Source organism: Elgaria multicarinata, chromosome 1, assembly GCF_023053635.1.
Source record: "Elgaria multicarinata webbii isolate HBS135686 ecotype San Diego chromosome 1, rElgMul1.1.pri, whole genome shotgun sequence".
NCBI classification, from domain to species: Eukaryota; Metazoa; Chordata; class Lepidosauria; order Squamata; family Anguidae; genus Elgaria; species Elgaria multicarinata.
Genome location: NC_086171.1, coordinates 88,497,289 through 88,521,399, shown reverse-complemented (window position 1 = coordinate 88,521,399; position 24,111 = coordinate 88,497,289). Strand labels below are relative to the sequence as shown.

At 42.3% G+C, this 24,111-nt stretch overlaps 2 protein-coding genes across 2 annotated transcripts in view; one reads left to right on the top strand and one right to left on the bottom strand.

Annotated features, from left to right (window-relative positions):
- The window catches only part of USO1 (USO1 vesicle transport factor), a 306,934-nt gene that overhangs the window by 112,026 nt on the left and 170,797 nt on the right, over positions 1 to 24,111 (top strand). The window lies entirely within an intron of this gene.
- On the bottom strand, positions 1,406 to 23,765 carry CSGALNACT1 (chondroitin sulfate N-acetylgalactosaminyltransferase 1). Its single transcript, XM_063131688.1, has 8 exons — positions 23,700 to 23,765; positions 16,056 to 16,938; positions 14,172 to 14,388; positions 11,309 to 11,410; positions 8,858 to 9,036; positions 6,821 to 6,915; positions 3,802 to 3,883; positions 1,406 to 3,030 (listed from the first exon to the last, which is right to left on the bottom strand). The coding sequence occupies exons 2-8, from the start codon at positions 16,684 to 16,686 to the stop codon at positions 2,747 to 2,749; spliced, it is 1,590 nt and encodes a 529-aa protein (XP_062987758.1). The 5' UTR covers positions 16,687 to 16,938; positions 23,700 to 23,765; the 3' UTR covers positions 1,406 to 2,746.

The window sequence follows — 24,111 nt, the reverse complement described above, 5'->3', positions numbered from 1 at the left end:
AAATGCCAATGTTTTTTAAAACTTGGAATTGCTGCTCTCCTGCTGTGTGCAGGAGAAGAAGCACCATCAGGACAGCAGACTCAATGGGCCTCGTGCTCGTTGGGTATGGGGACAGGAAGCAGAAGAAGCGAGGTCAATCCTTCACAGGGGGAAGAGGAAACATAGGAAGCTGCCTTATACTGCGTCAGACTCTTGGTCCATCTAACCCAGCATTGTCAACACTGACAGGCAGCAGCTCTCCAGGGTTTTTTCCAGCCCTACCTGGAGAAGCCCAGGAAATGAACCTGAGACCTTCTGCATACAAGGCAGGTGCTCTATCCCTGAGCCACAGCCCCACTCACCTTTTGTGTGCCCAGCAAAAAAAAAAGCAGCAAAGTTAGAGGCAGACAATTGGGAATGCCTTCTCCTGTGATTCAAATACCACAGTATAGTTTCCTAACCATTCAGCCACAGTAGTAGATAAGAATTAGGGATTTTCTTCCCTCACACGGCCATGCCAGGAACACATGTGCTGCAGGAAAAGCCCTGGAGGGTATCTACATGGGGCTTTTACTTAAGTTCTACTGTGCCCCCAAGACGATCTTGGCACATGAAGTATGCCCTTCTCCGTAGCAAGCGCAGTTTTTCATGCTTTAAAAACCATGTTAATGCAAACTCATGATCTCTCAACACTGGCTATGAAGGCTAGGGTTGAACGAGTTATAGGCACAAACATCTGGACCTACAAGTTGCCCATTCATGGCCTAAAAGGATCGTGTTGGTAGCTTTGGGGGTATTTCTGGACCTGGGGCTGGAATTTTAGGTAGTGGTCATTGCAGAGAACTGATGAGAAGGTGAAGGGTTAAGCACCCTCCACCTGCCTGTCAGTTCTCCTATGTAGCAGCCCTACTACTCCTAAATTAGCCTTATGAGGAAAACATGAGGTTGGGAATCCTGTGTTTTCCTAGTAAAGTGTAATTCCATGGTTAAGCACTATATGAAGCAATGGTTAAGGATTGGAGGAAAAAAATAACTCTGCAAACCATTGAGTAGTGAAAAAGAAAAAGATGCTATATTTGAATTGCACATTAAATATTTCAGATATGAACAATTGGACATTTTGGGATTTCTCTATAAATGCAGTTTTGTGTGCATTTCTTGTTCTGTAGGATGAAAAGGTTTTGTCAACTTCCAGGTCCTTTCCAGAGAATATTCTATTTCTGCTAAATTCATCTCTCCTTAACTTACAGTTTTCAGAATAAGTGGTGGATCAAAGGCACACCTAGGTTCACTTGATGGAAAGGTAAAAATCCATTTGCAAAATTTCTAGCCACTAAGTTACATTGTGCTACTTCTCAGCAAATCTTTATATTTAATTTAAGTAAGCACAAAGTGACACAAAAGTAAAAGTACATTGTTGAGGACAAACACAAATGATATTTGATATAGCTCCTAAGAACAAGTGAACATTTATTATTTACTTAATCCACAGAAGTTCCAGCAAATTTGCTTTTTGGTTTGGGTGATTATAACTGATAGTGTTGTTGGGCAGAGATATGGTTCTATGTTTTTACCTGTTATTGTTTTTGAGAAATTAGCATTTTAGCTGCCAGAAATCCTTGTCTTCTGCTCCTTCTCTATATAAAGTCAACCCTGTTTGTGTCCTACTCTGTCTATCTAGCTTAAACTGGCATATGTGATTTCATATGGATCCTGTGGAATTTTGAAACGTCACCAGAGTTATCTAAATATGGCTCACAGAAAGTAGTTCTTTACCTTCTTTGAGGGGCTTAAAGAGATATGCCTCAATCTAGCAAGAGATCTGTTATGTTCAGCTGATATGGATCACATGCCATGTGGTTATAATCGAATCCCCCATTGGTTTGGATGGGTGAATGTGACCCAAATGTGGATGTGCAGTCCTATTCAGAGTTACTAGTTACACACAGCAGAGTATAGCTAGAACTGGATCAGCGCCATCATCAGTAATCTAATTTGAATAGCTCTCTGGCCTCCTCTCCAAAAGCATTCCTATGATTTTACTCATAAGCCACGTGCTCATGAGCACGTGGCTATCCAACAGATAAAATGTAAAGCTTTGTACACTCTGGTCATATGATAGTTCATGGTAAGTAACAATTTCCACTGCATTCTGTGTTGGGCCAAAGTTGTTGTCCAGGGGCTGGGCAGCACATTTTAAAGACATTGACAAACTGGAATGTGTCTAGAGAATAGTGACTAGGGTGGTGAGGGGTCTGGGGAAACCACTTCCTACAACGAATGGCTGAAAGAGCTGGGTCCGTTTCGCTTGGAGAAGAGAAGGTCAAGGGGAAACAAGGCCTTCAAATATCTAAGAGTGTTGGGCAGAAGATGGAGTAGACATTTTTTTTCTGTTGCTCCTGAGGGTAGGACTAAAACCAACAGTTGTAAATTGCAGGTAAGCAGATTTTGTGGGTTGGACTAGGTGATCTGCAAGTCCGCTTCCAACTCTATGATTCTATGAAAGTTATAAAACTATCTTGTTGTATTTTAAATATCAAACAAATGGCAAAAACAAATAGCTGTTCTCTATGCCTTAATGGCATCAACCAATGGTATGGCCCACAGACAAATTAGAGAAAAGGGAGTTTTCAAGAGCCCTGCAACTAATAGCAAGGACAGGAATTTCTTGTGACATTTCATCTCCCTAGAGTCTTTTTAAAAACAACTTTCTATGTTCGACTGGGAGGTTCTTCATTTTTATCTTTGAGTAAGACACTTCTTGGCTTCAAGTCTTTTTATTGCTTGTTTTCTGTTTGCGCCGATGAGACTCAATCTCCCGTCTGAAGACCAGCATTCCTAGCTGCCCATGAGAAGCTTCATTCATGGCTTTGGACTGAATACACATCTTGTACTGCTCTGGGGTCAGTTCGTCTAAGCAATGCTTTTCGTGCCAAAGGTGGAAAAGTCCCCGGACAGGTGTCCTCACCACAATGAGGTTGCTGTGAAGGTATTTACGGTACAGATGTACGTCTTCTCCTCCCCACCCTTTAATGTCAATGTCGAATCCACCTAAAAAAGAAAAGAAAGATGAAGTACAGTTATCGTAAACAGTGTGACGAGGCAGGAGCTGGTGGGGAAAAGCTGCAGACACGACAAGGTTTTTCAGGGCTGCAGTTGTGAGAAATCAGTTGTGTTGATGGTAGAGATGCCAGTTCATAGGACCCTGACTCAGGAGAAGAAACTTCTGGCATCCTTCAAAGGTTATTCCTTGACTTTTTATGGTCAGGGAAAAAACATGTATAGCAGCTAATATACTTTACAGAATATGGCATTACCTCATATTAAAAATGCTCATGCACCCATGTTAACTCATCTGAGCAACAGGAAATAAATATTTCATTAGGAAATATGATTTGGTATTATAAAAAAGAGGCTAGAGCAAGATTAAAATCCAATTTGATAATATGTTCAGACATTAAGGGGAATTTATCTCCAGGCTTGTCACCAATGATTGCACTATTTTATAACAAAGAGATGCATGACAATAATTTATGGGTAATTTTCAGATATGGAAAGAAGCAGTTATCAGCAAAATTGAGAATATGGTACAAAATGGAAGAGTCTGAAAAGATGGTCTGTCAGAAACCCTATGTTTACATTTAAAGGATTTTTCTTTTATAAATTTGTTTTTATATGGTATCTAACACCTAAAATATTTATATACATACAAGTACAGGTCTTTTGGTATTGTCCAAAAATACCCGAGCAGAAAGAAAGAAAGAAGAAATCTGGCAAAGTAGGACGGAACTTAGGCAAATGTAATAAAACATAATTTCTTACCAATATTGATATAATCAGAGCGGTACTGACAAGTCATTCCAAACCCAAAGTCTCTCCAAAACCCTGTCTCCTTTTTTATCACCTGGAAAAAACAATGATACATTTATCTCTGTAAATATGTATAAAGACAATTTATTCATGTGCGACTGTTGTCACGCAGCTAACACTCCCTTATTGCATCCTTGCTGCTTTTTGTCCTTTGTCCTAAGGGTTACTTTGCATGCTCTAGTACAACCTTCCCATATCTGGTGACCACCAGTTGTGTTGGCGTATAACCAGGGCCGGCCCAAGATATTTTGCTTACCCACCCACCCACCCCGCACAACCCAATAAAATTTGACTAGGTAATGAAACAATCACCAGTAAAGAAGTGACAGAACAAAGAATGTCTCAGAGAAAAGATGTACATAGGACTAAGATGAGTTTTTATGATGATGCTCTCACACATCTACAAATTATACATTTACCATGTGAGAAATGATGGTCTTCCAAGTCTTCAACTAATGTTAATGGCTCTGATGGCATTCGTCAGTTGGGTGGTGTGTACATCTGAGTAATTAACTATTTCATTCAAATACCTGGCTTTGAGACTAAATTTACAGAGGCCTTGGGAAGGCAGCTAAGGCTGCAGTCCTATGCACACTTACTTGGGAGAAAGCCCAATTGGCAACTGAATATATTGGGACTTACTTCTGATTAAACAAGCAAAGGATCTTGTGATACATCTTAAAAGTTGGCACAAACCAACTCTTACAATGAAGCTCTCTAGGCGGTTCACAACTATTAAAACCACAAAACGCATTATAAATTACAATATACAATGTAAAACCTTTCCCCAACAGTCTGCATTTTTAAAAAGTTTGAATGAAAAAAAGGGGAAGGCTGCAATTAGGAAGCGAGGAAGAAACCTTGGTAAGGGGCGTTTAACCCTATCGCTGCCAGCCATTCTGCCTCTAAACCAGCCTTCCCCAACCTGGTGCCCTCCCAATCGGCAGTTAAACATATTGGAACTTACTTCTTTTTCCCCCCAAGAATTTATTATTGTTCTTTAGTTCTGGTTACATAAATCAAATAATAAGTCATACATTTACATTCAATTCCAATTTAAATTCTCACCCAGATTTAATATTACTAGTCATTAACGTACTTAAAATACTTTGTTCCCTTGCTCCTCCCTCTTAAACCCTAGGTCACCCTTTTACAGCCCATGTTTCCTTTCACCCTTGTTAGGGACGAGACCTCATTTCCTTAAACTTATGTTCTCCATAACTCTATATATGTCCACGGAGGCATTCTCCCATGTTCAGCTTTACTTACAAAATCAATGCATTCCCCTCCATACCCCTTCAAATTTGTCTTCATTTGATTGTCCTCACACTATCCTTAATTTTTGAGTCATTTTTTTTCTAAAAGAGTGATCTGCCATACTCTCTGATACCAGTTTCCGACTTAGAGCCCTTTACCACCTTTCCAATGCTTGGCTATCAACTATCTTGCCGCTAACAAGAGATGACTTACTAATTCCTTACTTATCAGATTGATGTCTAATCCTATATATAAATTTAGCAAGGCTAGGTGAGGAGATTGGTGAACCCACTGTCCAGTTATTGAACTGATCTCTTGAAACACAGATATCCAAAACTCATTTACCTTAGGGCAGAACCACCTTATATGTATATATGTTCCTGTGCCCAAGCACCCCCTCCAACACAATGGGGATGTCCCCGGGCTCATCACTGATAATTTCCTAGGTGTGAGATACCAGCTGAGTGTCAATTTTAACATTAATTCCTTATTTTTAATTGATATTGTTTTAAATGGACACCTTTCCCACAATGCATTCCATTTTTTCCTCTATATGAATTCCAAGATCCATTTCCCATACCATCCAGAGTGAATCTTTTTTTTTAAAAAAAATCAAAGTTGTGAATATCAACAAACAAAACAGAAAATACATTGCAAAAAACGGGGGGGGGGGGAACACCCATACATTGTGTATATAGAATTATCATCATTTCCATCGTATGACCCATAAAAAAAATTTAAAAATGGAGTGAATCATACAAAGGTTTCAAGAAAAGCAGACCAAATATCTGTATATTTATCCACTTGCAAGTTGTCTACATAACACTCCTTCAAAAGTTGATAATGTGAATCTTTTATGCCAACTTCCTGAGCTATTATCCACTTATATAAATTAGAAGTCAAGCCTTGTGTTAACTGCTATATATCTCGCCACTTCCCGTTCAAATGCCGTCAAATTCCTAGTAGCGACAAGTTTGTATTACTGGCTGAGAGAGAAAGGCACAAACTTGTGCGATTTTTAACCACTGTACCCACTCCTGGCCTAATTTTTCTATCAATTGTTCCTGATTGATCAATTGTCCATTGTTTAAGAAATCCCTAAGGAGGTAAAATCTTTTGGATTTCCACTTAGCCATTTCCACTACCATTAACCTAATTTGAAAAGCTGGGTGGTGAGCCTTTGGAATTAGTGGTGAAAGCCCTGGAGTTAATATTTCCATCCTCGATTTCCACACTTCCAATGTAGTCAATGTGAATGGATTTTGTACCCACTCTACTAATCAAAAACTGTGTTTCCAGCATGGCCAGATACTGATTAAAGTTCCCTCACACCTTATCTGTTCCATCTTCGCCCAGTGTTTAAAGGTATCTCCTTCCAACAAAGGAATTATGCGTTCAAGTTGGTTGGTCTCATAATAACATGTCTGACACTGACGTTAAGCATAGGCACATTCATATAAGCACAGCCAGTCCTTCAAATAACATGGGCCCAAATCACGTATAGCTTAAAGTCTAAAAGCAGCACTTTGAATTGTGTCCAAAAATGCACTAACCAGAGCAACGGGTACAATATCAGTGTACTGATCACCTGGTCCTAGCAAGGCCCCGAGCAGATGCTTTTTCCACCAGTTAAAGCTTCTAGGTTGTGAATTTGGTTGAATATATATGCCTTTAAAATTCAGTTTTAAAACATCACATAAAGCCATTTACTTACCAGTTGATGTTCTAGGGGTGGGATAGAACCATGATGTCCATAAATTAGGCCTGGGTTATATTGGCTGAAAAGAACTGGATAAAATACCCTTTTCCCTAGAAACAATAATGAGTTGGAAAAATGAGGTTATTTTGTACTAAGTTTGCATGTATTTTGTTTTCTACTCCTGAACATTTTTAACAACTATCTGAGTGGTGAACTTTAGCAGGTGCAATGGCAATAGAAGGGATTTATCTTTTTCTGGAGAGTACTTTTAATATATTAGAGTAAGAACTAAGTAGCTGGGGAGTGTACAACTTCCATCTTAACACACACACAGGATAGTTAGCATGTCCCGTGTCAGCACCTGCCATCCTAAGGGCTCCTAGCAGGACTATCTCCACTTACCCCTGCCCCAGGTCCTCCATGTTGGGCAGCTGGGTCTGCAAACCTCCATTCTAATTTCCCACAGTACCCTGGAGTGACACTACAGTGGAGTGACACTAAAATTCCTAGATCCAACATTCAATGGCAGTAATGTTAGTGCTATTGGATCACTAAACCATTTCACAGCTGGAGATAGGGATGCCGTAACGTAGGAAGAAAGCAGGGAGGGCAGCATCACTTTCAAATAAAACCATAGAAATGGAGGAGAACCTCAAAAGAGGCTGGAGAAAATGGTAGGTTCTTCTCATAAAAGCAGTATAATTGCATTAGCTATGAGCAATGCGCGTTTCATTAGAAAAGTCCCTACTTTGTCTCCTGAATAAGGAGTTTCTTTGTCATCTACAAGAGAACCTAGCATTTTCTTCAGGAGAGGTTTGCTGACTCATGATTATTATGGTTCACATGCTTGTAAAACCACAATTGCAGTAGTAAGGAACACTGCTTGAGCGTCTCCAGCTGCTACCACCAGCACCAGCACCAAGTCTGTACTCCACCCGCTGTATTTGTTTCCCGCATGAATTTAAAATCGAAGAGGGAGTTTGTTCTTTTATCTAAAGATAAACTTAAAAATCAGGACTGTCTTACAACTCAAAATGAACATCATCAATGCGTGAAATCGCAGGCTGTGTGTGGAGCCTCAGTGTTCATGTGCACACATACACTAGCCTGTGTACTAGAGACAAGATGCCTCCTGCTTCTCCTGCTTGGGGACATATTTCTAGAAGCCCTGAGGCCACACTGGCTCCAAGTGTTTGAAGGCCCTTGGCCAACACACCCTCAGTGGGTTCCCTCCCTCAGCGAGTCTGCCTTCTCGCTACCATCGTCACCAGCTGCTATTGCTCCTCTTTCTCTGCAGTTGCGCAGATACAAATAATAAAAATAAAAAAGGGGACAGCAGGAACGGGGAGCCAGACGGGGGTCAGAGCAAGGAGAGGTGGTTCAGGCACTCCATATCCCTCTCCTTGTCCTCCTAGCTGCCTCGTTCCTGCCCCCTTGTTCCTTTCCCCCTCAGTGCCGCAAGGTTCACATTTGCGTTCATTCCCATGCAGATGCCAGGAAGGAACACAACTGCGAGAGCCAGGTGCCTTGCAGCGCCAAAGCGCCGCCGTCAAGACGGGGGGCATGGAGTGGCGGAAAAGGTTTCAGCTAGAAAATCAACTGTAACCTGGGCATAAGGGCAACGTACACTGCACAAAAAGTCTTGCCCAGGGAAAACCAATTTCATTCCCCTTGATCAGCAAGCGCCGTCTTCTTCTCCTTCCTTCCTTCCAGAGCTGCAATCTTAGACCAGTGCTGCTGCTAGAGCAGAAACGCACGGCGTGCGGGCGTTGCGCCATTTGGCTTTCTCCTCTTCCTTCAGGCACACTGGAGGTGGCAGAGGGGTGGCACACTCAAGTCAAAGTGGCTGTTGAAGCTGCTATCTTCTATCATTGAGTTATATGCTTTCATTTTCAGCTTTATTGCTGAGAGAGCATGGGATCATTGCTGGCATTAGAAACTTTGCTGACATTACACCAACATTAACCGCCACTTCTGTAGCTGCGACCATGGGCTTGCTCCACTCATTTGTCACTGAAACATACCAAGTTCTAAATGTAGGAATAGCTTTACCTGGCTGTGTGTTCAGTCTACACGTATTGAGAAATTCTGCTGTGAAGTATATATCCACATCACAGAAAAACAGAACAACATTGCTTCCTTTCCAATATCGGGCACCCACATCCAGGCCTTTCCCTCTTGAGAACTCTTCATTCAGCTGGATGAAGGTGTAATTCCTGAAGTTGGCTGATCTGTAAGGAAGAATGACACTTCCGTTTTATTTGGCTCTCACCAGCTTTGCCTTTAAAAAACAAAGAAAAGTGATCAGTTGAACCAGACAATATCACTTACTATAAGCAAAACCCTGAACTCAGAGGCATCCGATCCTCCAAAGCAGCAGAGGCGGTCTTCACCTCCTCCTTTTCCCACCCTGCAGGTTTCACTAGACTGGCTTTTCAGCCTGTCGAGCGAGGCCGCTTTGGAGGGGAAGGGAGGAGGAGGCTCAGGAATGCCTCTGATCTCCTCTCTCCCGAGCCATGGAAACATCCCCTTTCCTCCTCAGTCATTTTCTCGACCTTCAAGGGCAGCGAGGGAAGAGGTCCGGATTTCCAACTCACCCCTTCTGAGGTCAAGGCGCTGTTTCTGACCACAGAAAGGGGAATCCAAACAATGCTATGGTCCCTGAGATGCTTGCCCAGGGATCACAGGGCTGCTCTCTCAAAGACGAATGGGTTTCCTTTCCCTGACTAGTATCTATTTTGTCAGATGCATCATTATCCATCTGATAAAGTAACTTTAAAGCAGGGATAGGCAACTTGTCTGTGTCCTTTCAGATAATTGGGCCTACAACCCCCATGATTCTTCACAACTGATTATTCTGACTAAGGCTGATAGGAGTTGTAGGCTAAAATATACCAATAAGATGTCATTCAAAAGCTCTTTGCCATAGGAAATATTTGGCTTAATTTAAAAAAAGATGGTCATGGTGAAATCTCTCCAGGCAGTTCCCCTTAATAGTCAGCTGCCTAGACCAAGGGATTGTCTGTAATATACGTTTGCCAAGTTCTATGCATCCATTTGTATCATTACAGTCGGACTTTGGGGCAGGGGCCAAGGGGCCCACTCAGCAAAATGAGAAGGAGGGCGCCAAATGCACTAGGGCTGGCTTACCACAGCAGGAAATGGCAAGTTTCACTTTAAAAAATATAAGTCAGATTTACCAGGGTCTATTTTGTCACAGAAAAAAGACCAGAAGGGTCAGGAGTCGTGTGAGAGGTGGACGGCGTTGTCAAAAGGGTGGCAAAAAACCATGAGTGGGCAGTAATGAGTGTGCGATACAACGCTTGTCTGATGATGCCCATATTGAAATCAATGGACTTAAGTTAGTCATAGCTTACATGTTCCTGATGGATCTAGTTCAAGTATTACTAAGTTTGGATCTAGCCCAATGCCCATTACCATCAAAATGTTAGCTTCTCTAATCACTTTAGTTTATAAAGAGAGGGGAGTATAAAAACTTTAAGACCAGAGTCTAAAATTACCTAACTACTAGTGACTATTTATTTTAACATTTTCTATACCGCTCTTTCATCACCAAAGGCAATCCTAGGGCAGTGTACATACAATTATAAAACCCATATAATATAACTATACAAATTAAACAGAGGCATTGAAGATATCAGCCACAAATCAGGTTAAATCAGCTAACACTTTAATAGTTTTATAATATGGAAGCTGAGAAATTATATTATCCTATTAAAACAGAAAAATCCAAGCATCAGTGGGGGGAAAGGCTCACATGGGGTTTGAAGAATTTGGATCCTACTTGAATATACTTGATTCCTGAAAGCCAAATGAATGGAGCTAGATTTTGCTGGCGATAGGCAATGATGATAAATCACAGAGTACAATGTACTTTTGGAAATTTGGGAATATTTGACAGATCTTATACAATTAGCATTCACATTAACAAAATTAAATGATGGGTGCAGGAAGGGGAAGTTTAAGTGTAATATTAAACTTGTAATATTGGTGGGAAACACTTCAATGCACACACACACACGATAATTAGCATTAGGAAAAAATATCCCATCTTTAAGTCCTTTCACTCTTGCAGCACAAATTTTCACAGAAGTTTCTTAGGATGTTGATGCAATCATAACAACAACAATAAATTATGTGGAGTGCAATCTCTCTTCACTTATAGCACTTCCTGATAGAGGGCTGACAGTACCCAGGACCACAACCTATTACTTGGGTAATATGTGATGCTGCTTGAGGAATGCCTCTGAGCATGAGCAGACTGCAGAGCGGTTCACTGAATAGCCCCACCCAGTTCTTACAAAACTGGTATTTTGATTCAGGATTTTAAGCCTGCATGGCTTCAAGAGCAGTTTGAGCCCTCACCAATTTTTTTTTAAAAAAAAACTTTACTGATCATGAGAATAGGGAAAGGTAGCCCAACACTTGTTTTTCTTTAGTTTTCTGAAGGATGAATGGCATAAAATCATAGGTTGTACTCACTTGGATGTGTTTTCAAGGATTCCTTTTACCTCACTCATTTGTTCCTTCCCAAAATAAACTACAGTGAGGTGAATTCGTCCATCCTGTTGTATGCCCACTTCCCTGGAACAGATGTAAACAGATAAGCTCCCTTCCCCCAAGTTTTCACAAATGAAACTAAGAATGCTTTTCCATAATTGCAATCCCTACATTCTCACACCAAAAATCACTGCACCTGAACTCCTGCTCCCCCACTATTGCAGACTGCCGAAGGCTCTCCCCGGCCTGCCTGCTGCATCCCGTCTACATTGACTCTCTTTATGATAATCTGTCCTATTCTGGCTTCTGAAGCAAGGTCTGTTAGTCAACTGGTTATGAAGGACAGGGGTGCAAACTTGCGCCTCTAAGCTGTTGCTATGTGATTGTGAAATTTGCCTTCTATGTATGCTCTATTGTGTTTCAAATCTGCTGTGCCAGGCTCGGGTGGGGAGGGCGAGAGTTGCTGGTTGCCAGCCAAGGTCATCCCTTCCTTGAGCCAGGCTGACTCCCACTAGCACCTGGAGACTATCAGGGTGGTGGAGAATCATAGAATCATAGAATAGCAGAGTTGGAAGGGGCCTACAAGGCCATCGAGTCCAACCCCCTGCTCAATGCAGGAATCCACGCTAAAGCATCTCTGACAGATGGTTGGGGGCCAAAGAAGAGATAAAAAGCCCCATGAAGAAGACCCTCCATCTTCCTTGGAGACGCGTGCGTATGTCAAGCGGGAAGATCAGGTCCGAAGCAACCAGGAGGGGGTTGCTCGGAGTTAGAAAGGTTTTTTATGTTTTAACGTGTGTGGTTATCTTGGAGAAGGCCAGCCGCCATTGCGGCTGGGTGTGGGACGTATTATTGGGGTAAGGGCTAAGTGTTAGAGCTTTTCCTCATCTCCCTTCCCCGTTTCCCTTTTTAAGAGGCTTTTTACCGACCAAGACCTTAAGCGTTAGTTTTAGTTTGGTCCAAGAGCCTACCTGGCAGGGGTGTTAGGTGGACCCTGACATCCGTTACACTGGTCATGACCATTTCCTTTTTCAAAAAGAAGTATATAACCTCAGGCCCGGGGGCCAAATCCAGCCCACGTGGGTTCCCCACCCAGCCCTCCAGAATTCCCCGGATTCTCCCCTTCCCCCAGCCCCCTACCCAAACCCTTTCCACCAACCAAAAGTGGAAAGTTTCTTCTCCATTTTAAAAGGTTGAAATGGAGAAGAAACTTTCAAACTCCTCAGGCTTGGTAACTGGCAGAGAGAACTGTAAAGAAAAATATTTTCCGCCCCACCCCTTTTGCCTTTGGTCAGCCGTCTTTTGCCTTTTGCTCCACCTCCACCCAAGAGCTTCTCTGCATTTGGCCCTTGGACTGAAAGAAGTCCAGCACCCCTGCCTTAAATTTTTCACAATGGATCGGGTTGCATTTACAATATTGTCTTTTGAATTTTTGTATATATTGCGAAACGCATCCAGCAGGCTGGATTTGATTTAAATCACGATTTAAATCACTACTCAGAAAGACACGATTTAATCATGTGACTTCCCCCCCAAACAAGTTCACTCTTCCTCACTGTATTTTACATAATTCAGAGTTACCAAATATTCATTCTTGCTGGTATAATCTTAATATTTACAACCAGATGAACGTTTCATTTTTAGAATAGCAACTTTTCAGATTAGTTTTACAGTTATATATAAAAATACAGATTTGGTTATACTATTAGAAACACATCATAGATAATTATGAAATTATTGCGAGGTGAACTATCTCCAGTTTAATAGGTTAATCATTCCTATTTGGACAACTTTTCTGCTGTACTTTATTGGAAGGAGGAAAATAATCTTACAGAAACCTCTGGAAGAGCATGACATTGTGAATGGATTAATGCAGCGGTTCTCAACCTGTGGGTCGGGACCCCTTTGGGGGTCGAACGACCCTTTCACAGGGGTCGCCTAAGACCATTGGAAAACACATATTTCCGATGGTCTTAGGAAACTGTATTGACTGAACTATGTCATGTATCATCTTTTGTATTATTAAAGCTATTGTTATGTATTATTTTCATTAGCAAACCATCCCATGACAATGAATCGTGTAGAGAAGAACAAAAATAATTTTATGGTTGGGGGTCACCACAACATGAGGAACTGTATTAAAGGGTCGCGGCATTAGGAAGGTTGAGAACCATTGGATTAATGGAATTCATTTAACCAAAAATTTAAACAGCTTCATGCTACGTAATTAAAAATTAATCCTTATTTCATGATGAACAACCTTTGGAGTATAATGTATCTTAAATAGAAAACTATCTTTAGATAGATTTTTCCTCAAAAAGCATTTTATTAAAAAAAATCCGATTTAAATTAAAAAAATGCAATTTAAATTAAAAAAATCATATTTAAATAAAAAAAATCATATTTAAATAAAAAAACTGGTTTTTTTGTTTGTTTTTTTAAAAAAATCATTGATTTTTATCCACCCTGGCATCTAGCAACCTATCCATCTGGATAAGTTGGTAACAGGGGTGAAAAAAGTGCTCTGGCATTTTTGTGCCCATGTATCTCATGCAGCTCTCCAGGATTTCAGACTTTTCCAGATGAATCTGGAGGTGCTAGGGCTTAAAGCTAGACTATTTGCAGGCCCTTCATGTGCTCTCCTACTGTGCTAAAGCCTCAAAAATAACAATAAAAACATAAATAATTAAAATAAACAGATAACATAAGTTGTTGCCTCTATGCTCTGCTTGTACATTTCAAAGCAGAGCAAATATTACAAATATTTGTAATATTTGTCTCCAGTCCTTGCTCCTCAAAAGTCATACATTTTTCACCGCTCAGGGGAGTGTGTAATGATACCAACCTGAAGTTTTGCATAAATTGATGAAACTTGCTGGCCCTTTTTGCTAGAGGGACAATGACATTAATAAGGGTCTGGGCCATACTGAGATTTTCATTCTTAACTTTCAAGATGGGGCCAAATGGCCTAAATAGCACAATTCGCTTGAATTCGTGTCCTTTGTCTCCTTTGAATGTCAACTCATACAGGGTGCCTTTATCTCTTTCTGTCCGCTGAATGCCTATTAGGAAAATGAAGGAAAACTAACAATTACCAGGAACAACAAAGAGTCTTGTGGCACCTTAAAGACTAAGAGGGAATCTACACATCGTACTGAAGGCGCTTGCGTGCGCCTCCAGTGGGTCCTCAAAACGATGGTGTAGATGGAGAAAGAAGAGATGGAGGAAGAGGCGGTGGAGGAGGCGGCTGGGGAACCGGCCGTGTCCTTGCCGCTGCCGCCGCCTCCCCGCCAGCCTCCTGCTGCCGGGGTAAGAGCCACCCAGGTCGGAGAGCTCGGCGGAAGCGGAAGCTGAGCTCTCCGACCCGGGTGGCTCTTACCCCGGCAGCAGGAGGCCGGCGGGGAGGCGGCGGCGGCGGCGGCAGCAAGGACGCGGCCAGTTCCCCAGCCGCCGCCTCCACCGCCTCTTCCTCCATCTCTTCTTTCTCCATCTACACAGTCGTTTTGAGGACGCACTGGAGGCACACGCAAGCACCTTCAGTACGACGTGTAGATTCCCTCCTGGATACTTCTTTTGATATAAGCTTTTGTGGATACTTCATCAGATGTATGAAGTTTTAATTTCAAACTGGCAGATTTATATATACATGCTGGGGGTGGCAGGTGAGGGAGATGTAAACAGAGGGAACTGAAATGCAAAAAGTACAGACAGTGATAATTACCTTAACAATTAGTAGGACATTCCTGAAGGGGGTACCTATTGATTTTTTAAGTATATGGAGAGTACCTAGTAGTGCTTGTTGCAAGGCTAATTTTCTTTGCAATTTTGGAAGCAGGCCTTTCCCCTTTTTAAAAGGGGAAAGAGTACAGGCTTAGTACAAGATATTGGAAAACTGGGAACATATGATGTTAAAAGAGGCACAAGGTCCTGTTTTTCAGACAATTATTGGTTCAATCCTAACAGGTGTTTCTATTTTGGCTGATTCACATAACTAAGCAATTCATTTACAGGAAAAGCTGACTAAGGACAACAACATGCCAACATCATTTCTTGGTTAGCAATTACTGTATTTCTTCGATTCTAAGACACACTTTTTTCCCCATATAAATATCTCTAAAAATGGGGTGCGTCTTAGAATCGCGGGTGCATTTATTATTTATTAGAATCAAAGCACTGTTTTCTGTTGGTGGTACTGAAATTAGTGTGCGTCTTACAATCGATGGCATCTTAGAATCGAAGAAATACAGTAATATCTATGACAGGGATTGTTTTGGCTGGGGGAAAACACTTTGGAACGGTTCACATGTTACGACAGCCCACACAGTGGGCTGTTGTATCATGGGAAGAGTTCCAATGTGTTTACCCCCAGCCAAAACACCAGCAGTGAGGCTGAGATGCAACCTCCACTTGGGGGTTGGCATGTTGTGTCTGGCTATGGGTGTGTGTGTTAGGGTCCGAACTCAATCTTCAGCTATTGGGCGGTATAAAAATGCAATAAATAAAAATAAGGGCGCAATCCTATGAACAATGCCCTTGCTACCCCAAAACTCCAAACTCCTTCAACTGAGCTTACCAAAGGGGCACGGGGAAGCCAACACTGATGGGCCTGACCGTGCTTGGCTAATGGTGCTCTGAGGCTAGAAAAGAATTCCGTCACCTTGTCTCGACATGTGACACATTCACCAACACCTGCCTCATTCATTCATAAGTGACTTCCAAGAATACACACCTTCTATGAAGTCAGAGAAGGAATATGTCCGATGGTTTGTACTGCCTTTGCTGTTTGGACTGTTTAAAGTCTCCAAGCCCAATTCAATCACCTCTGCCAACTCATCCCTCTTGTCCTTGCGCACTGGCTTCTCCTCAGGGTGACGGGTAAGACCCATCTCCAGCTGGTACACTTTCTGCAGGGTGAAGCTCTCAAAGGGCACTGCGGCATACTCGGTCGGCAGCTTCACGCCAGTATGTATCTCTGCTTTGTCGATCTGGGAATGCAGAAACTGCAAGAGGGCCTTCTGGGATTTCTCCAGGTTCCCTGTGTCCATTTCTACCCCCAGCGAGTCAGTACTGCGGACCTGCATGCTCTTCAGCTGCTCACTCCTCTCCTGGAGCTCATCCTTCAGCTCAGCAATCTGTTTTTTCAGACTGTTGATGTGGTCCCAGTGATGCTCTTCCCTTTCCTGTAGGATTGCCTCATACTCCTCATTTCCCGTTGGGATGTTCACTCTGGGGAAGGCAAGCTGCTGATTCTCACCTCTCGGAGTGCAGGCCAACATGTAGAGCACAGATACAATACAGCAGAGGACCACCAGCAGAACTACCACCCGAGGGAGCCATGTCACTATCCCTCGCCGAACCATTGTCTGTTAAGCAGCTGGTAGCACCCACATTCCTGTACAGGGGGGCTCAAGTTTCCAGCAGTCTTTGGCAGGACCCAGCTCACAAGCTGCATGCATGGGCACACCTGGTTTTGTTGATGACTATCCCCTTAGCTGGCATGTAATACGTGGAAACTGGACAGCACCAGATGCCCACTTGGCAGTGCCAAGGTTAAAAGGATCATTAACAGATTCCAGCTTCAGTCTTGTTCACTGGCAGCAATAGAGAGTGATCTGAAAGACCAAGCAAAGACATATTAGACTGATACATTGTGTGAAGTAATTCATTTTCATAGGGAATCCACTGCTGCTCATGTCTGATTTAGGCTTGGTATTTATTAAACACACTTCAGAAGTGCCTTTTTTTAAAAAATGTAAATTGTCTGCCTTGGATTTCTGTCAATATACCAAGGACGTCACCATTTTGCTCCTTGATTCACATTACTTGGTTTACATTATTAAATGCAGGTTAGAGGGAGATTGTCTGCCCTCTCTACCCCGTCTTTAAAAGCAGGGCCGGTGCTACCATAGAGGCCACTCAGGCGGCCGCCTAGAGTGCCAAGCTAAGAGGGGCACCGGGCGCAGCGCAACACTCACATGCATTGGCTGTGAGCCGGCCCGAGGATCAGCTGGGCCTGGGTGGGCGAGAAGGCGCCCCGCGCCCGCCCAGCCGAAACAAACCCAGGGCCGCTGGGGTGGGGGCGACTCCACGTTCGGACTTCCGGAACGCGCCCAGAAGAGAGAGAGAGAGAGAATGTATGGGTGAATGGGGTGCATGGGGTCTTTGAGTGAATTCATGTGTTCACGCGTGTTTGTTTGGAGTGAGTGATGCTGAGTGTGCGTGCGCGTGTGTGAGTTGTGGGGGATGATTTGGAGGTGATATTCCTATTAAACAATGCATTTTAGACCCATAGACGTTCCTTTCCAATTTGTTTTCTATAATTGGCATGATGTATTTCTTGCACTTTAAAATAAATTTAGCAGTTTCAAGTTTTGTGCTTCTTATTTTTTCCAGGCAACATACGTTCTTAAAAATCAAAGTTGGCATTTTTTTGGTGGTGGGTGTGGGTGTATGTGAAAGTAGCTCACCTTGCCTAGGGTGCAAAAAAGTCTGGCACTGGCCCTGTTTAAAAGGCACCCATTGGAAGCAAAACAACATAAGAAGAGCTGAGCTGAGCTGGATCAGGCCAAAGGCATATCTAGTCTAGCATTCTGTTCCCACAGTGGCCAGACACCTATTGGAAAGCTCACAAGCAGGACATCCTGACTGTTAGAGCAGTACGACAATGGAACCAGTTACCTAGGGAAGTAGTGGGCTCTCCCACACTAGAGGCATTCAAGAGGCAGCTGGACAACCATCTGTCAGGGATGCTGTAGGGTGGATTCCTGCATTGAGCAGGAGGTTGGACTCGATGGTCTTGTAGGCCCCTTCCAACTCTGCTATTCTATGATTCTATGATTCTATGAAGTCTAACATGATAGCACTCTTCAAATACTTAAAAGGTTGTCACACAGAGGAGGGCCAGGATCTCTTCTCAATCCTCCCAGAGTGCAGGACATGGAATAATGGGTTCAAGTTAAAGGAAGCCAGATTCCAGCTGGACATCAGGAAAAACTCCCTGACTGTTAGAGTAGTACGACAATGGAATCAGTTACCTAGGGAGGTTGTGGGCTCTCCCACACTAGAGGCCTTCAAGAGGCAGCTGGACAACCATCTGTCAGGGATGCTTTAGGGTGGATTCCTGCATTGAGCAGGGGGTTGGACTCGATGGCCTTGCAGGCCCCTTCCAACTCTGCTATTCTATGATTCTATGACATGAGAGCAACATCCTCCTCCTGTTCATGTGCCCTGGCAACTGATATTCGGAGGTATGACTGCGTCTAATACTGGAGGTAATATTTATTTTATTTATTACATTTTTATACTGCCCAATAGCTGAAGCTCTCTGGGCGGTTCACAAAAATTAAAACCATAATAAAACAACCAACAGTCTAAAAAACACAAATACAAAATACAGTATAAAAAGCACAACCAGGTTAAAACCACGCAGCAGAAATTGATATAAGATTAAAATACAGAGTTAGAATAGTCAAATTTAAATTTAAGTTAAAATTAAGTGTTAAAATACTGAGAGAATAAAAAGGTCTTCAACTAGTGACGAAAGGAGTACAGTGTAGGCGCCAAGCGGACCTCTCTGGGGAGCTCATTCCACAGCCGGGGTGCAACAGCGGAGAAAGCCCTCCTCCTAGCAGCCATCTGCCTCACTTCCTTTGGCAGGGGCTCACAAAGGGCCCCTGTAGATGATCTTAAGGTCTAGGCAGGTACATATGGTACAAATAACCTGGCCCCAAACCGTTTAGGACTTTGAATGTCAGTACCAGCACTTTGAATCGGGCCCGGACCTGGACTGGCAGCCAATGAAGTTGTAAAAGGACTGGCGTAATGTGGTCTGGCCAGTCCCTGTTAGTAAACGGGCTGCCCTGTTTTGTACCAGCTGAAGTTTCCAGACCGTTTTCAAAGGCAGCCCCACGTATAACGCATTGCAGTAATCCAAAGGAGAGACATCATGACTAGCAGCTATTGACAACCTTATCTTCCATGAATTTGTATAATCTTCTTTTAAAGCTGTCCAGTTGATGGCCATTGCTACATCTTGTGGTAACATGCAAGTCTTGTGACTTCCAAAGAGTAGTCAATATAAAGAACTGTGGTGGTGTTGTGGTTTATTCAATGCTTTTCTTGACAAGTGTCAGTTATTATGGAGTAAAGAATCATTATGAGAGAGTGAAGACAGCAAAAAGGTGTGATCCAGCATAAGATTTTTCTTCCGCTCTCTACATTCTTCCTTCCTTGCTTCCTTTTCTGAACATGATTCTTTCTCAGTTAAATACATTATTCTTCCAGTTAAATACATTTGACTTAGAGATTGGGCTGTTATTTAACCCATGGTGGGGCTGTGGTGCCATCTGTGGTGCCAGGGAGCTTCGGCTATTGGGCGGTATAAAAATGTAAATCATCATCATCGTCATCATCATCTTGAATATGCAACTTCCACTCAGTGGTCGCCATGTTGTGTGAACCTGAGGCTCAGTAAATATTTTGAGACATTTCAGCGATATTATATCATTTATACTTACTTCTTGAAAGTCAGGTATTTACAATTGATGTTAACACTTTATGTTCATTTAAATGTCCATTTTTAAGTATATGTCATTTAGTTTAGTGCCCTGAGGAAAGCCTATGGTCAAAACGCATTGGGCATTCTTCCTAAGATAAACCACTGCTTTTTAGCACCAGCTTAAGGCCAGCCACTCCCTTCATTCTTCCTGTATGAGTGTCAACATCGTAACACCTTTCCCTTCTTCACATATTTGCCAAATGCTGGTACCTTCACTGTCCTCACTGCAAAGTGGCTTCCGACATATCTATCCACTGAATGAGGGCAGCACGGAGCATGAAACGCAGCTGTATCTGTACACTCCGTTTTGCACAATTATGCCTTTGACTGCACTGACACAAGCTGAGCTCCTATGAAAGGATTAGTTGTGCTAACAGTATAAGTTAAAATTACACCTCGACGATTTAGATGAATACCCCTGTTTGTTATTGAAAGCAGCAGCGGCAGCATTCAAGACTTTTGGTTTGAGAGCTCTTCAAACAAGCAACTGTTGAATCATTATCAAGAGCTATACTTTCTTCAATATACAAGCCCTTATACAAATCTCCTTCCCTGCTGCACTAGCCTCTAGTCTGGGTTGGATCTCTTCTAGGGGGTATTCAAGGGCACATTCATCAGTTTTGGTAATTGCTCTCCTCATGTGGGATGTCTATACGCCCTACTAACCCCACAGTGGCCTGCACAGCAGCGGTGAGTTGTTTATATGATGCAGCAGCCAACTCACAGCCACACTGGGGGGCCCACCCCAAATCTGTGCGTTTTCAAAGTGTCGATTTACCATGACCATTTGATTTGCTCCAAGGTCGCCATCTTGTTTTTGTGTCTGATGGCTTCAGTTTGGAGGGGTGGCGTAGCTCTAGGTAAGCGCGGGAACACAGGGCAGGGGGTGGGCTTGACAAAATGGCTGCTGGCGCTGCAATTGGCCCTCCTTCCCTCCTGACATCTAGCTTTCTCATTTTTGCCTCACAACAGTGTTACTACAGGGTTTTGAGGGAACCACCTACCAACGCCACATTGTATAGACACCCCCACGGTTTTACATGATTAGTTAGGCTGTAGTAACATTGGGACTTGCTTCAGTCTGCAACATTTCACATTCAAAGAAGTTCATCAGGGGGACTGTAAAATGCTGGAAATGACGAGACAGAACCCTCACCTGATTAGGAGTTTTGTGGAAAGTAACAGTTCCAAAAGGAGTTGTGATCTCAAAGCTCTGATAAGCGAATCAATGACTCTGATGGCACATTCTTGTGCTAAATTATTAGTGAGGAGTGGGCAGATTTCTGGGCTTTCACTTTGACACCACATTGGCAAGGTGTTAAGTTAGCCTTCCACACAATGTTTTGGGCTACAAATCCCAGCATTCGTGGCTACTGGCCTTGCAGGCCGAAGATTTGAATCCAACGTTTCCCAGCTCACAGATCAAATATTAGCCAGTACGTTACACCAGCTCTTATTTAGGTGGTAAATGTTAATAGTTACAATTACCACCACCATTTGTATATTGGAATTGGTAAACTGTATGTATAATCTTTCTTCCAATGTGTTGATCATATCACTACTACACATCAGTCAAACTAAATCAGGTTCAGTTACTGGATACAACGAATTATGGAAACTTACCCAGAGGAAGGGATGTCAATCAGGCTCATAGTATTTGTGACACAGGGAATGCTAAATATTTTAACAGATTCAGCAGTCTGTGTCCACCCATGTCAATCCTCAGGAATCATTCCATTAAAGGGTGCTGTGCTTTGTTGGTGTCTGCTAGGTTCTATGTTGCTGCTGGGTACAGAATCTTGTCTTGGAGGTGTTCTACCAGTGCCATGCACAGATTGGTTCCTTCCATGCATAGCTAATATGCACCATGTCATGATGTCTGGGTGTCCGTGTTATTGCTATGGATGCTGTAGGAGTGCCTATTAGTATTTTCTCTGTGGTTTAAAATTAGTTACATGAGCAGGCTTCTGCTCACATGATTGGAGTTTTCCTTCTCCTTCCCCCAATGTTCCGTAGCAGATTTGGAGGGTGTGAGTGTGGGAAGGATTCAGCGGAGGACAATTCATTTAATTAGTGTTGTCTGTTCCACAAGATGCAAGCCATAATGTCCTCCTTTCAAATTTTCTGCTAGGAACGCACAGAATCCCAGCTTCATGATGCTGGGATTCTGCTAACATTAGTAGTTGTTGCTGTAGTGTGACTTTGGGATAACTCTGTAAGAGTTCTGGTGAATTCTAAAAGTGAATATTTGTAAGATGAGGAAACAATACTGAGGTCTTCCACCATGGTTTCTGGTGTGTGTGTTATGCACCAGATGTTAACAACAATTTATCCTGCACATTGCTGTGTCTTTAGACAGTCTTAGAGCAAAATGCTTTACTTGATTTCAAGCTAAATGGGTTGTGCCATTCCCCTTACCTTAAATGCTATTTATTGTGTAAAGGCATTTTGCAGAACTCTTACATAGAGAGAATATAAGATGGACTGTTTATTCTTATCTAGAAGAATCCTGTCTTTCCTGTTTGTTTGGGAGGGAGGAATCTAAGTCAAAGGACGACACAAAAGAGGAAAATATTTGAACTTCTAGCTACTGGGTGTAAATGGTATGGAGAACTGGGTAGTACAATTGCTTAGATTTGTATAAATTTGTCTGGAAACTCTTTTTGGTTAAACTGGGAATGGCTGTGGTTGTACTTTGCAAAGGAAGAAATCTAATGGGTTTTGCTGAATGCCTATCTTCCTTCATACTCATTTTATAAGTCCATCCCATTTCTAGTTGACTTCTTCAGCCATGATTCTCACTTGCCCTCATACTAACAGCACACGCATATGACAAATCTTCGGCATTAGTAGGTCATCTCCCTCAGCACAGTTTGCTGAGAGTGATGGCCTCAGCAAACTGCTAATTCCTTCTGGGGGAGAAATGTGTACTATTCATACTCATTTGCATATGAGTATGAATACATGCATATACCACACATACCATAATAGCCAGTATGAAATAATGGCTACACTATTGGACTTAGACCAACATTCAAAACCCTGCTCAGTCATGAAGTTCAGTGGGTGACTTTGGGCAAGTCACTATTGCTCAACCTTAACTTCTTCATAAATTAAGGATAAAATGGGGAGAGGGGGAATACATTGCCCGGAGCTACTTAGGTAAGTATGAAATAATGCATTAAAATAATATTTATCATAAAATCTTGACAGAAACGTTCTTGGTGATTTTCTCTCACAGAAATTTAAACAGCATTCTTTTACTCCCAAATAATTAAGAATCTCTACAATTGTAATGTATTCCAGAAAAAAATGTTCCAGAACAGTAGCCCTCATGTGTATATATAGAGCACAAACTTTTACCCCAATCCAGTCCTGTGCTATGTACATGAAGGTAACATACACGGAATTCAATAGGGCTTACTTTCAAGTAAATAAGTTAGGATTGGGTTGTTAGTTTTACAGTACCCAGTGATATACTTTAATGTTTCAACCCCCTCTCCGCCCCCGCCTAAAGCTTGGTTAAATAAAGAACATTTATTATCATTATCATTATCATTATCATTATTATTATTATTATTTTACTTATATATAACATCGTCAGTATACACGATGCTTTACAGGGTGTTATTTTTAAAAGGTGGGTCTCTGCCCTAAGGACCTTACAATCTAAATGCCAACAGTAGGAGAGACAAGAAAAGGAGGGGAGGGGAAAGGGGCAGGGCAAATAGAAGTGAATACAAATGTTGCTTTTAATGTTGTCCAAATAACACAAGCTATCTATCAGTGAGGGAAAGGAGGAAGTTAAAAACTTACTGGAAAGGTTATTCTGTCTTAAATCTTTCTTTGTAGAATTCTTCCGCAAAAGGGATTCTCAGCAGCTTTGCATTTTCTTCTAGTGTCCAAAGACAGGGAGAACTCTGTGTGTGTGTTAAGGGACTCTTTGCCTCCTCCCACTGGCCATTACATCATCCTGCTGATCTAGGTAACATCCAGGATTAACACCCCTCCCCTTCCCCTGTTTTTCTTATAGCATTTCATATTGTGCTTTCTGAATGAAATGACTTTTTCATTGAGCTTGCATGAACCCTGCACGCTAGATTTACATTCAGCATAATGTATCAAGTTTCCTTTCCCAGACATGAGATCACAACTGAAGACTTTTCCAGTACACTTGGGCTGCTAATTTAATTCAGTTTCCATTAAGGAGATTGGGCTGTAACTTTAT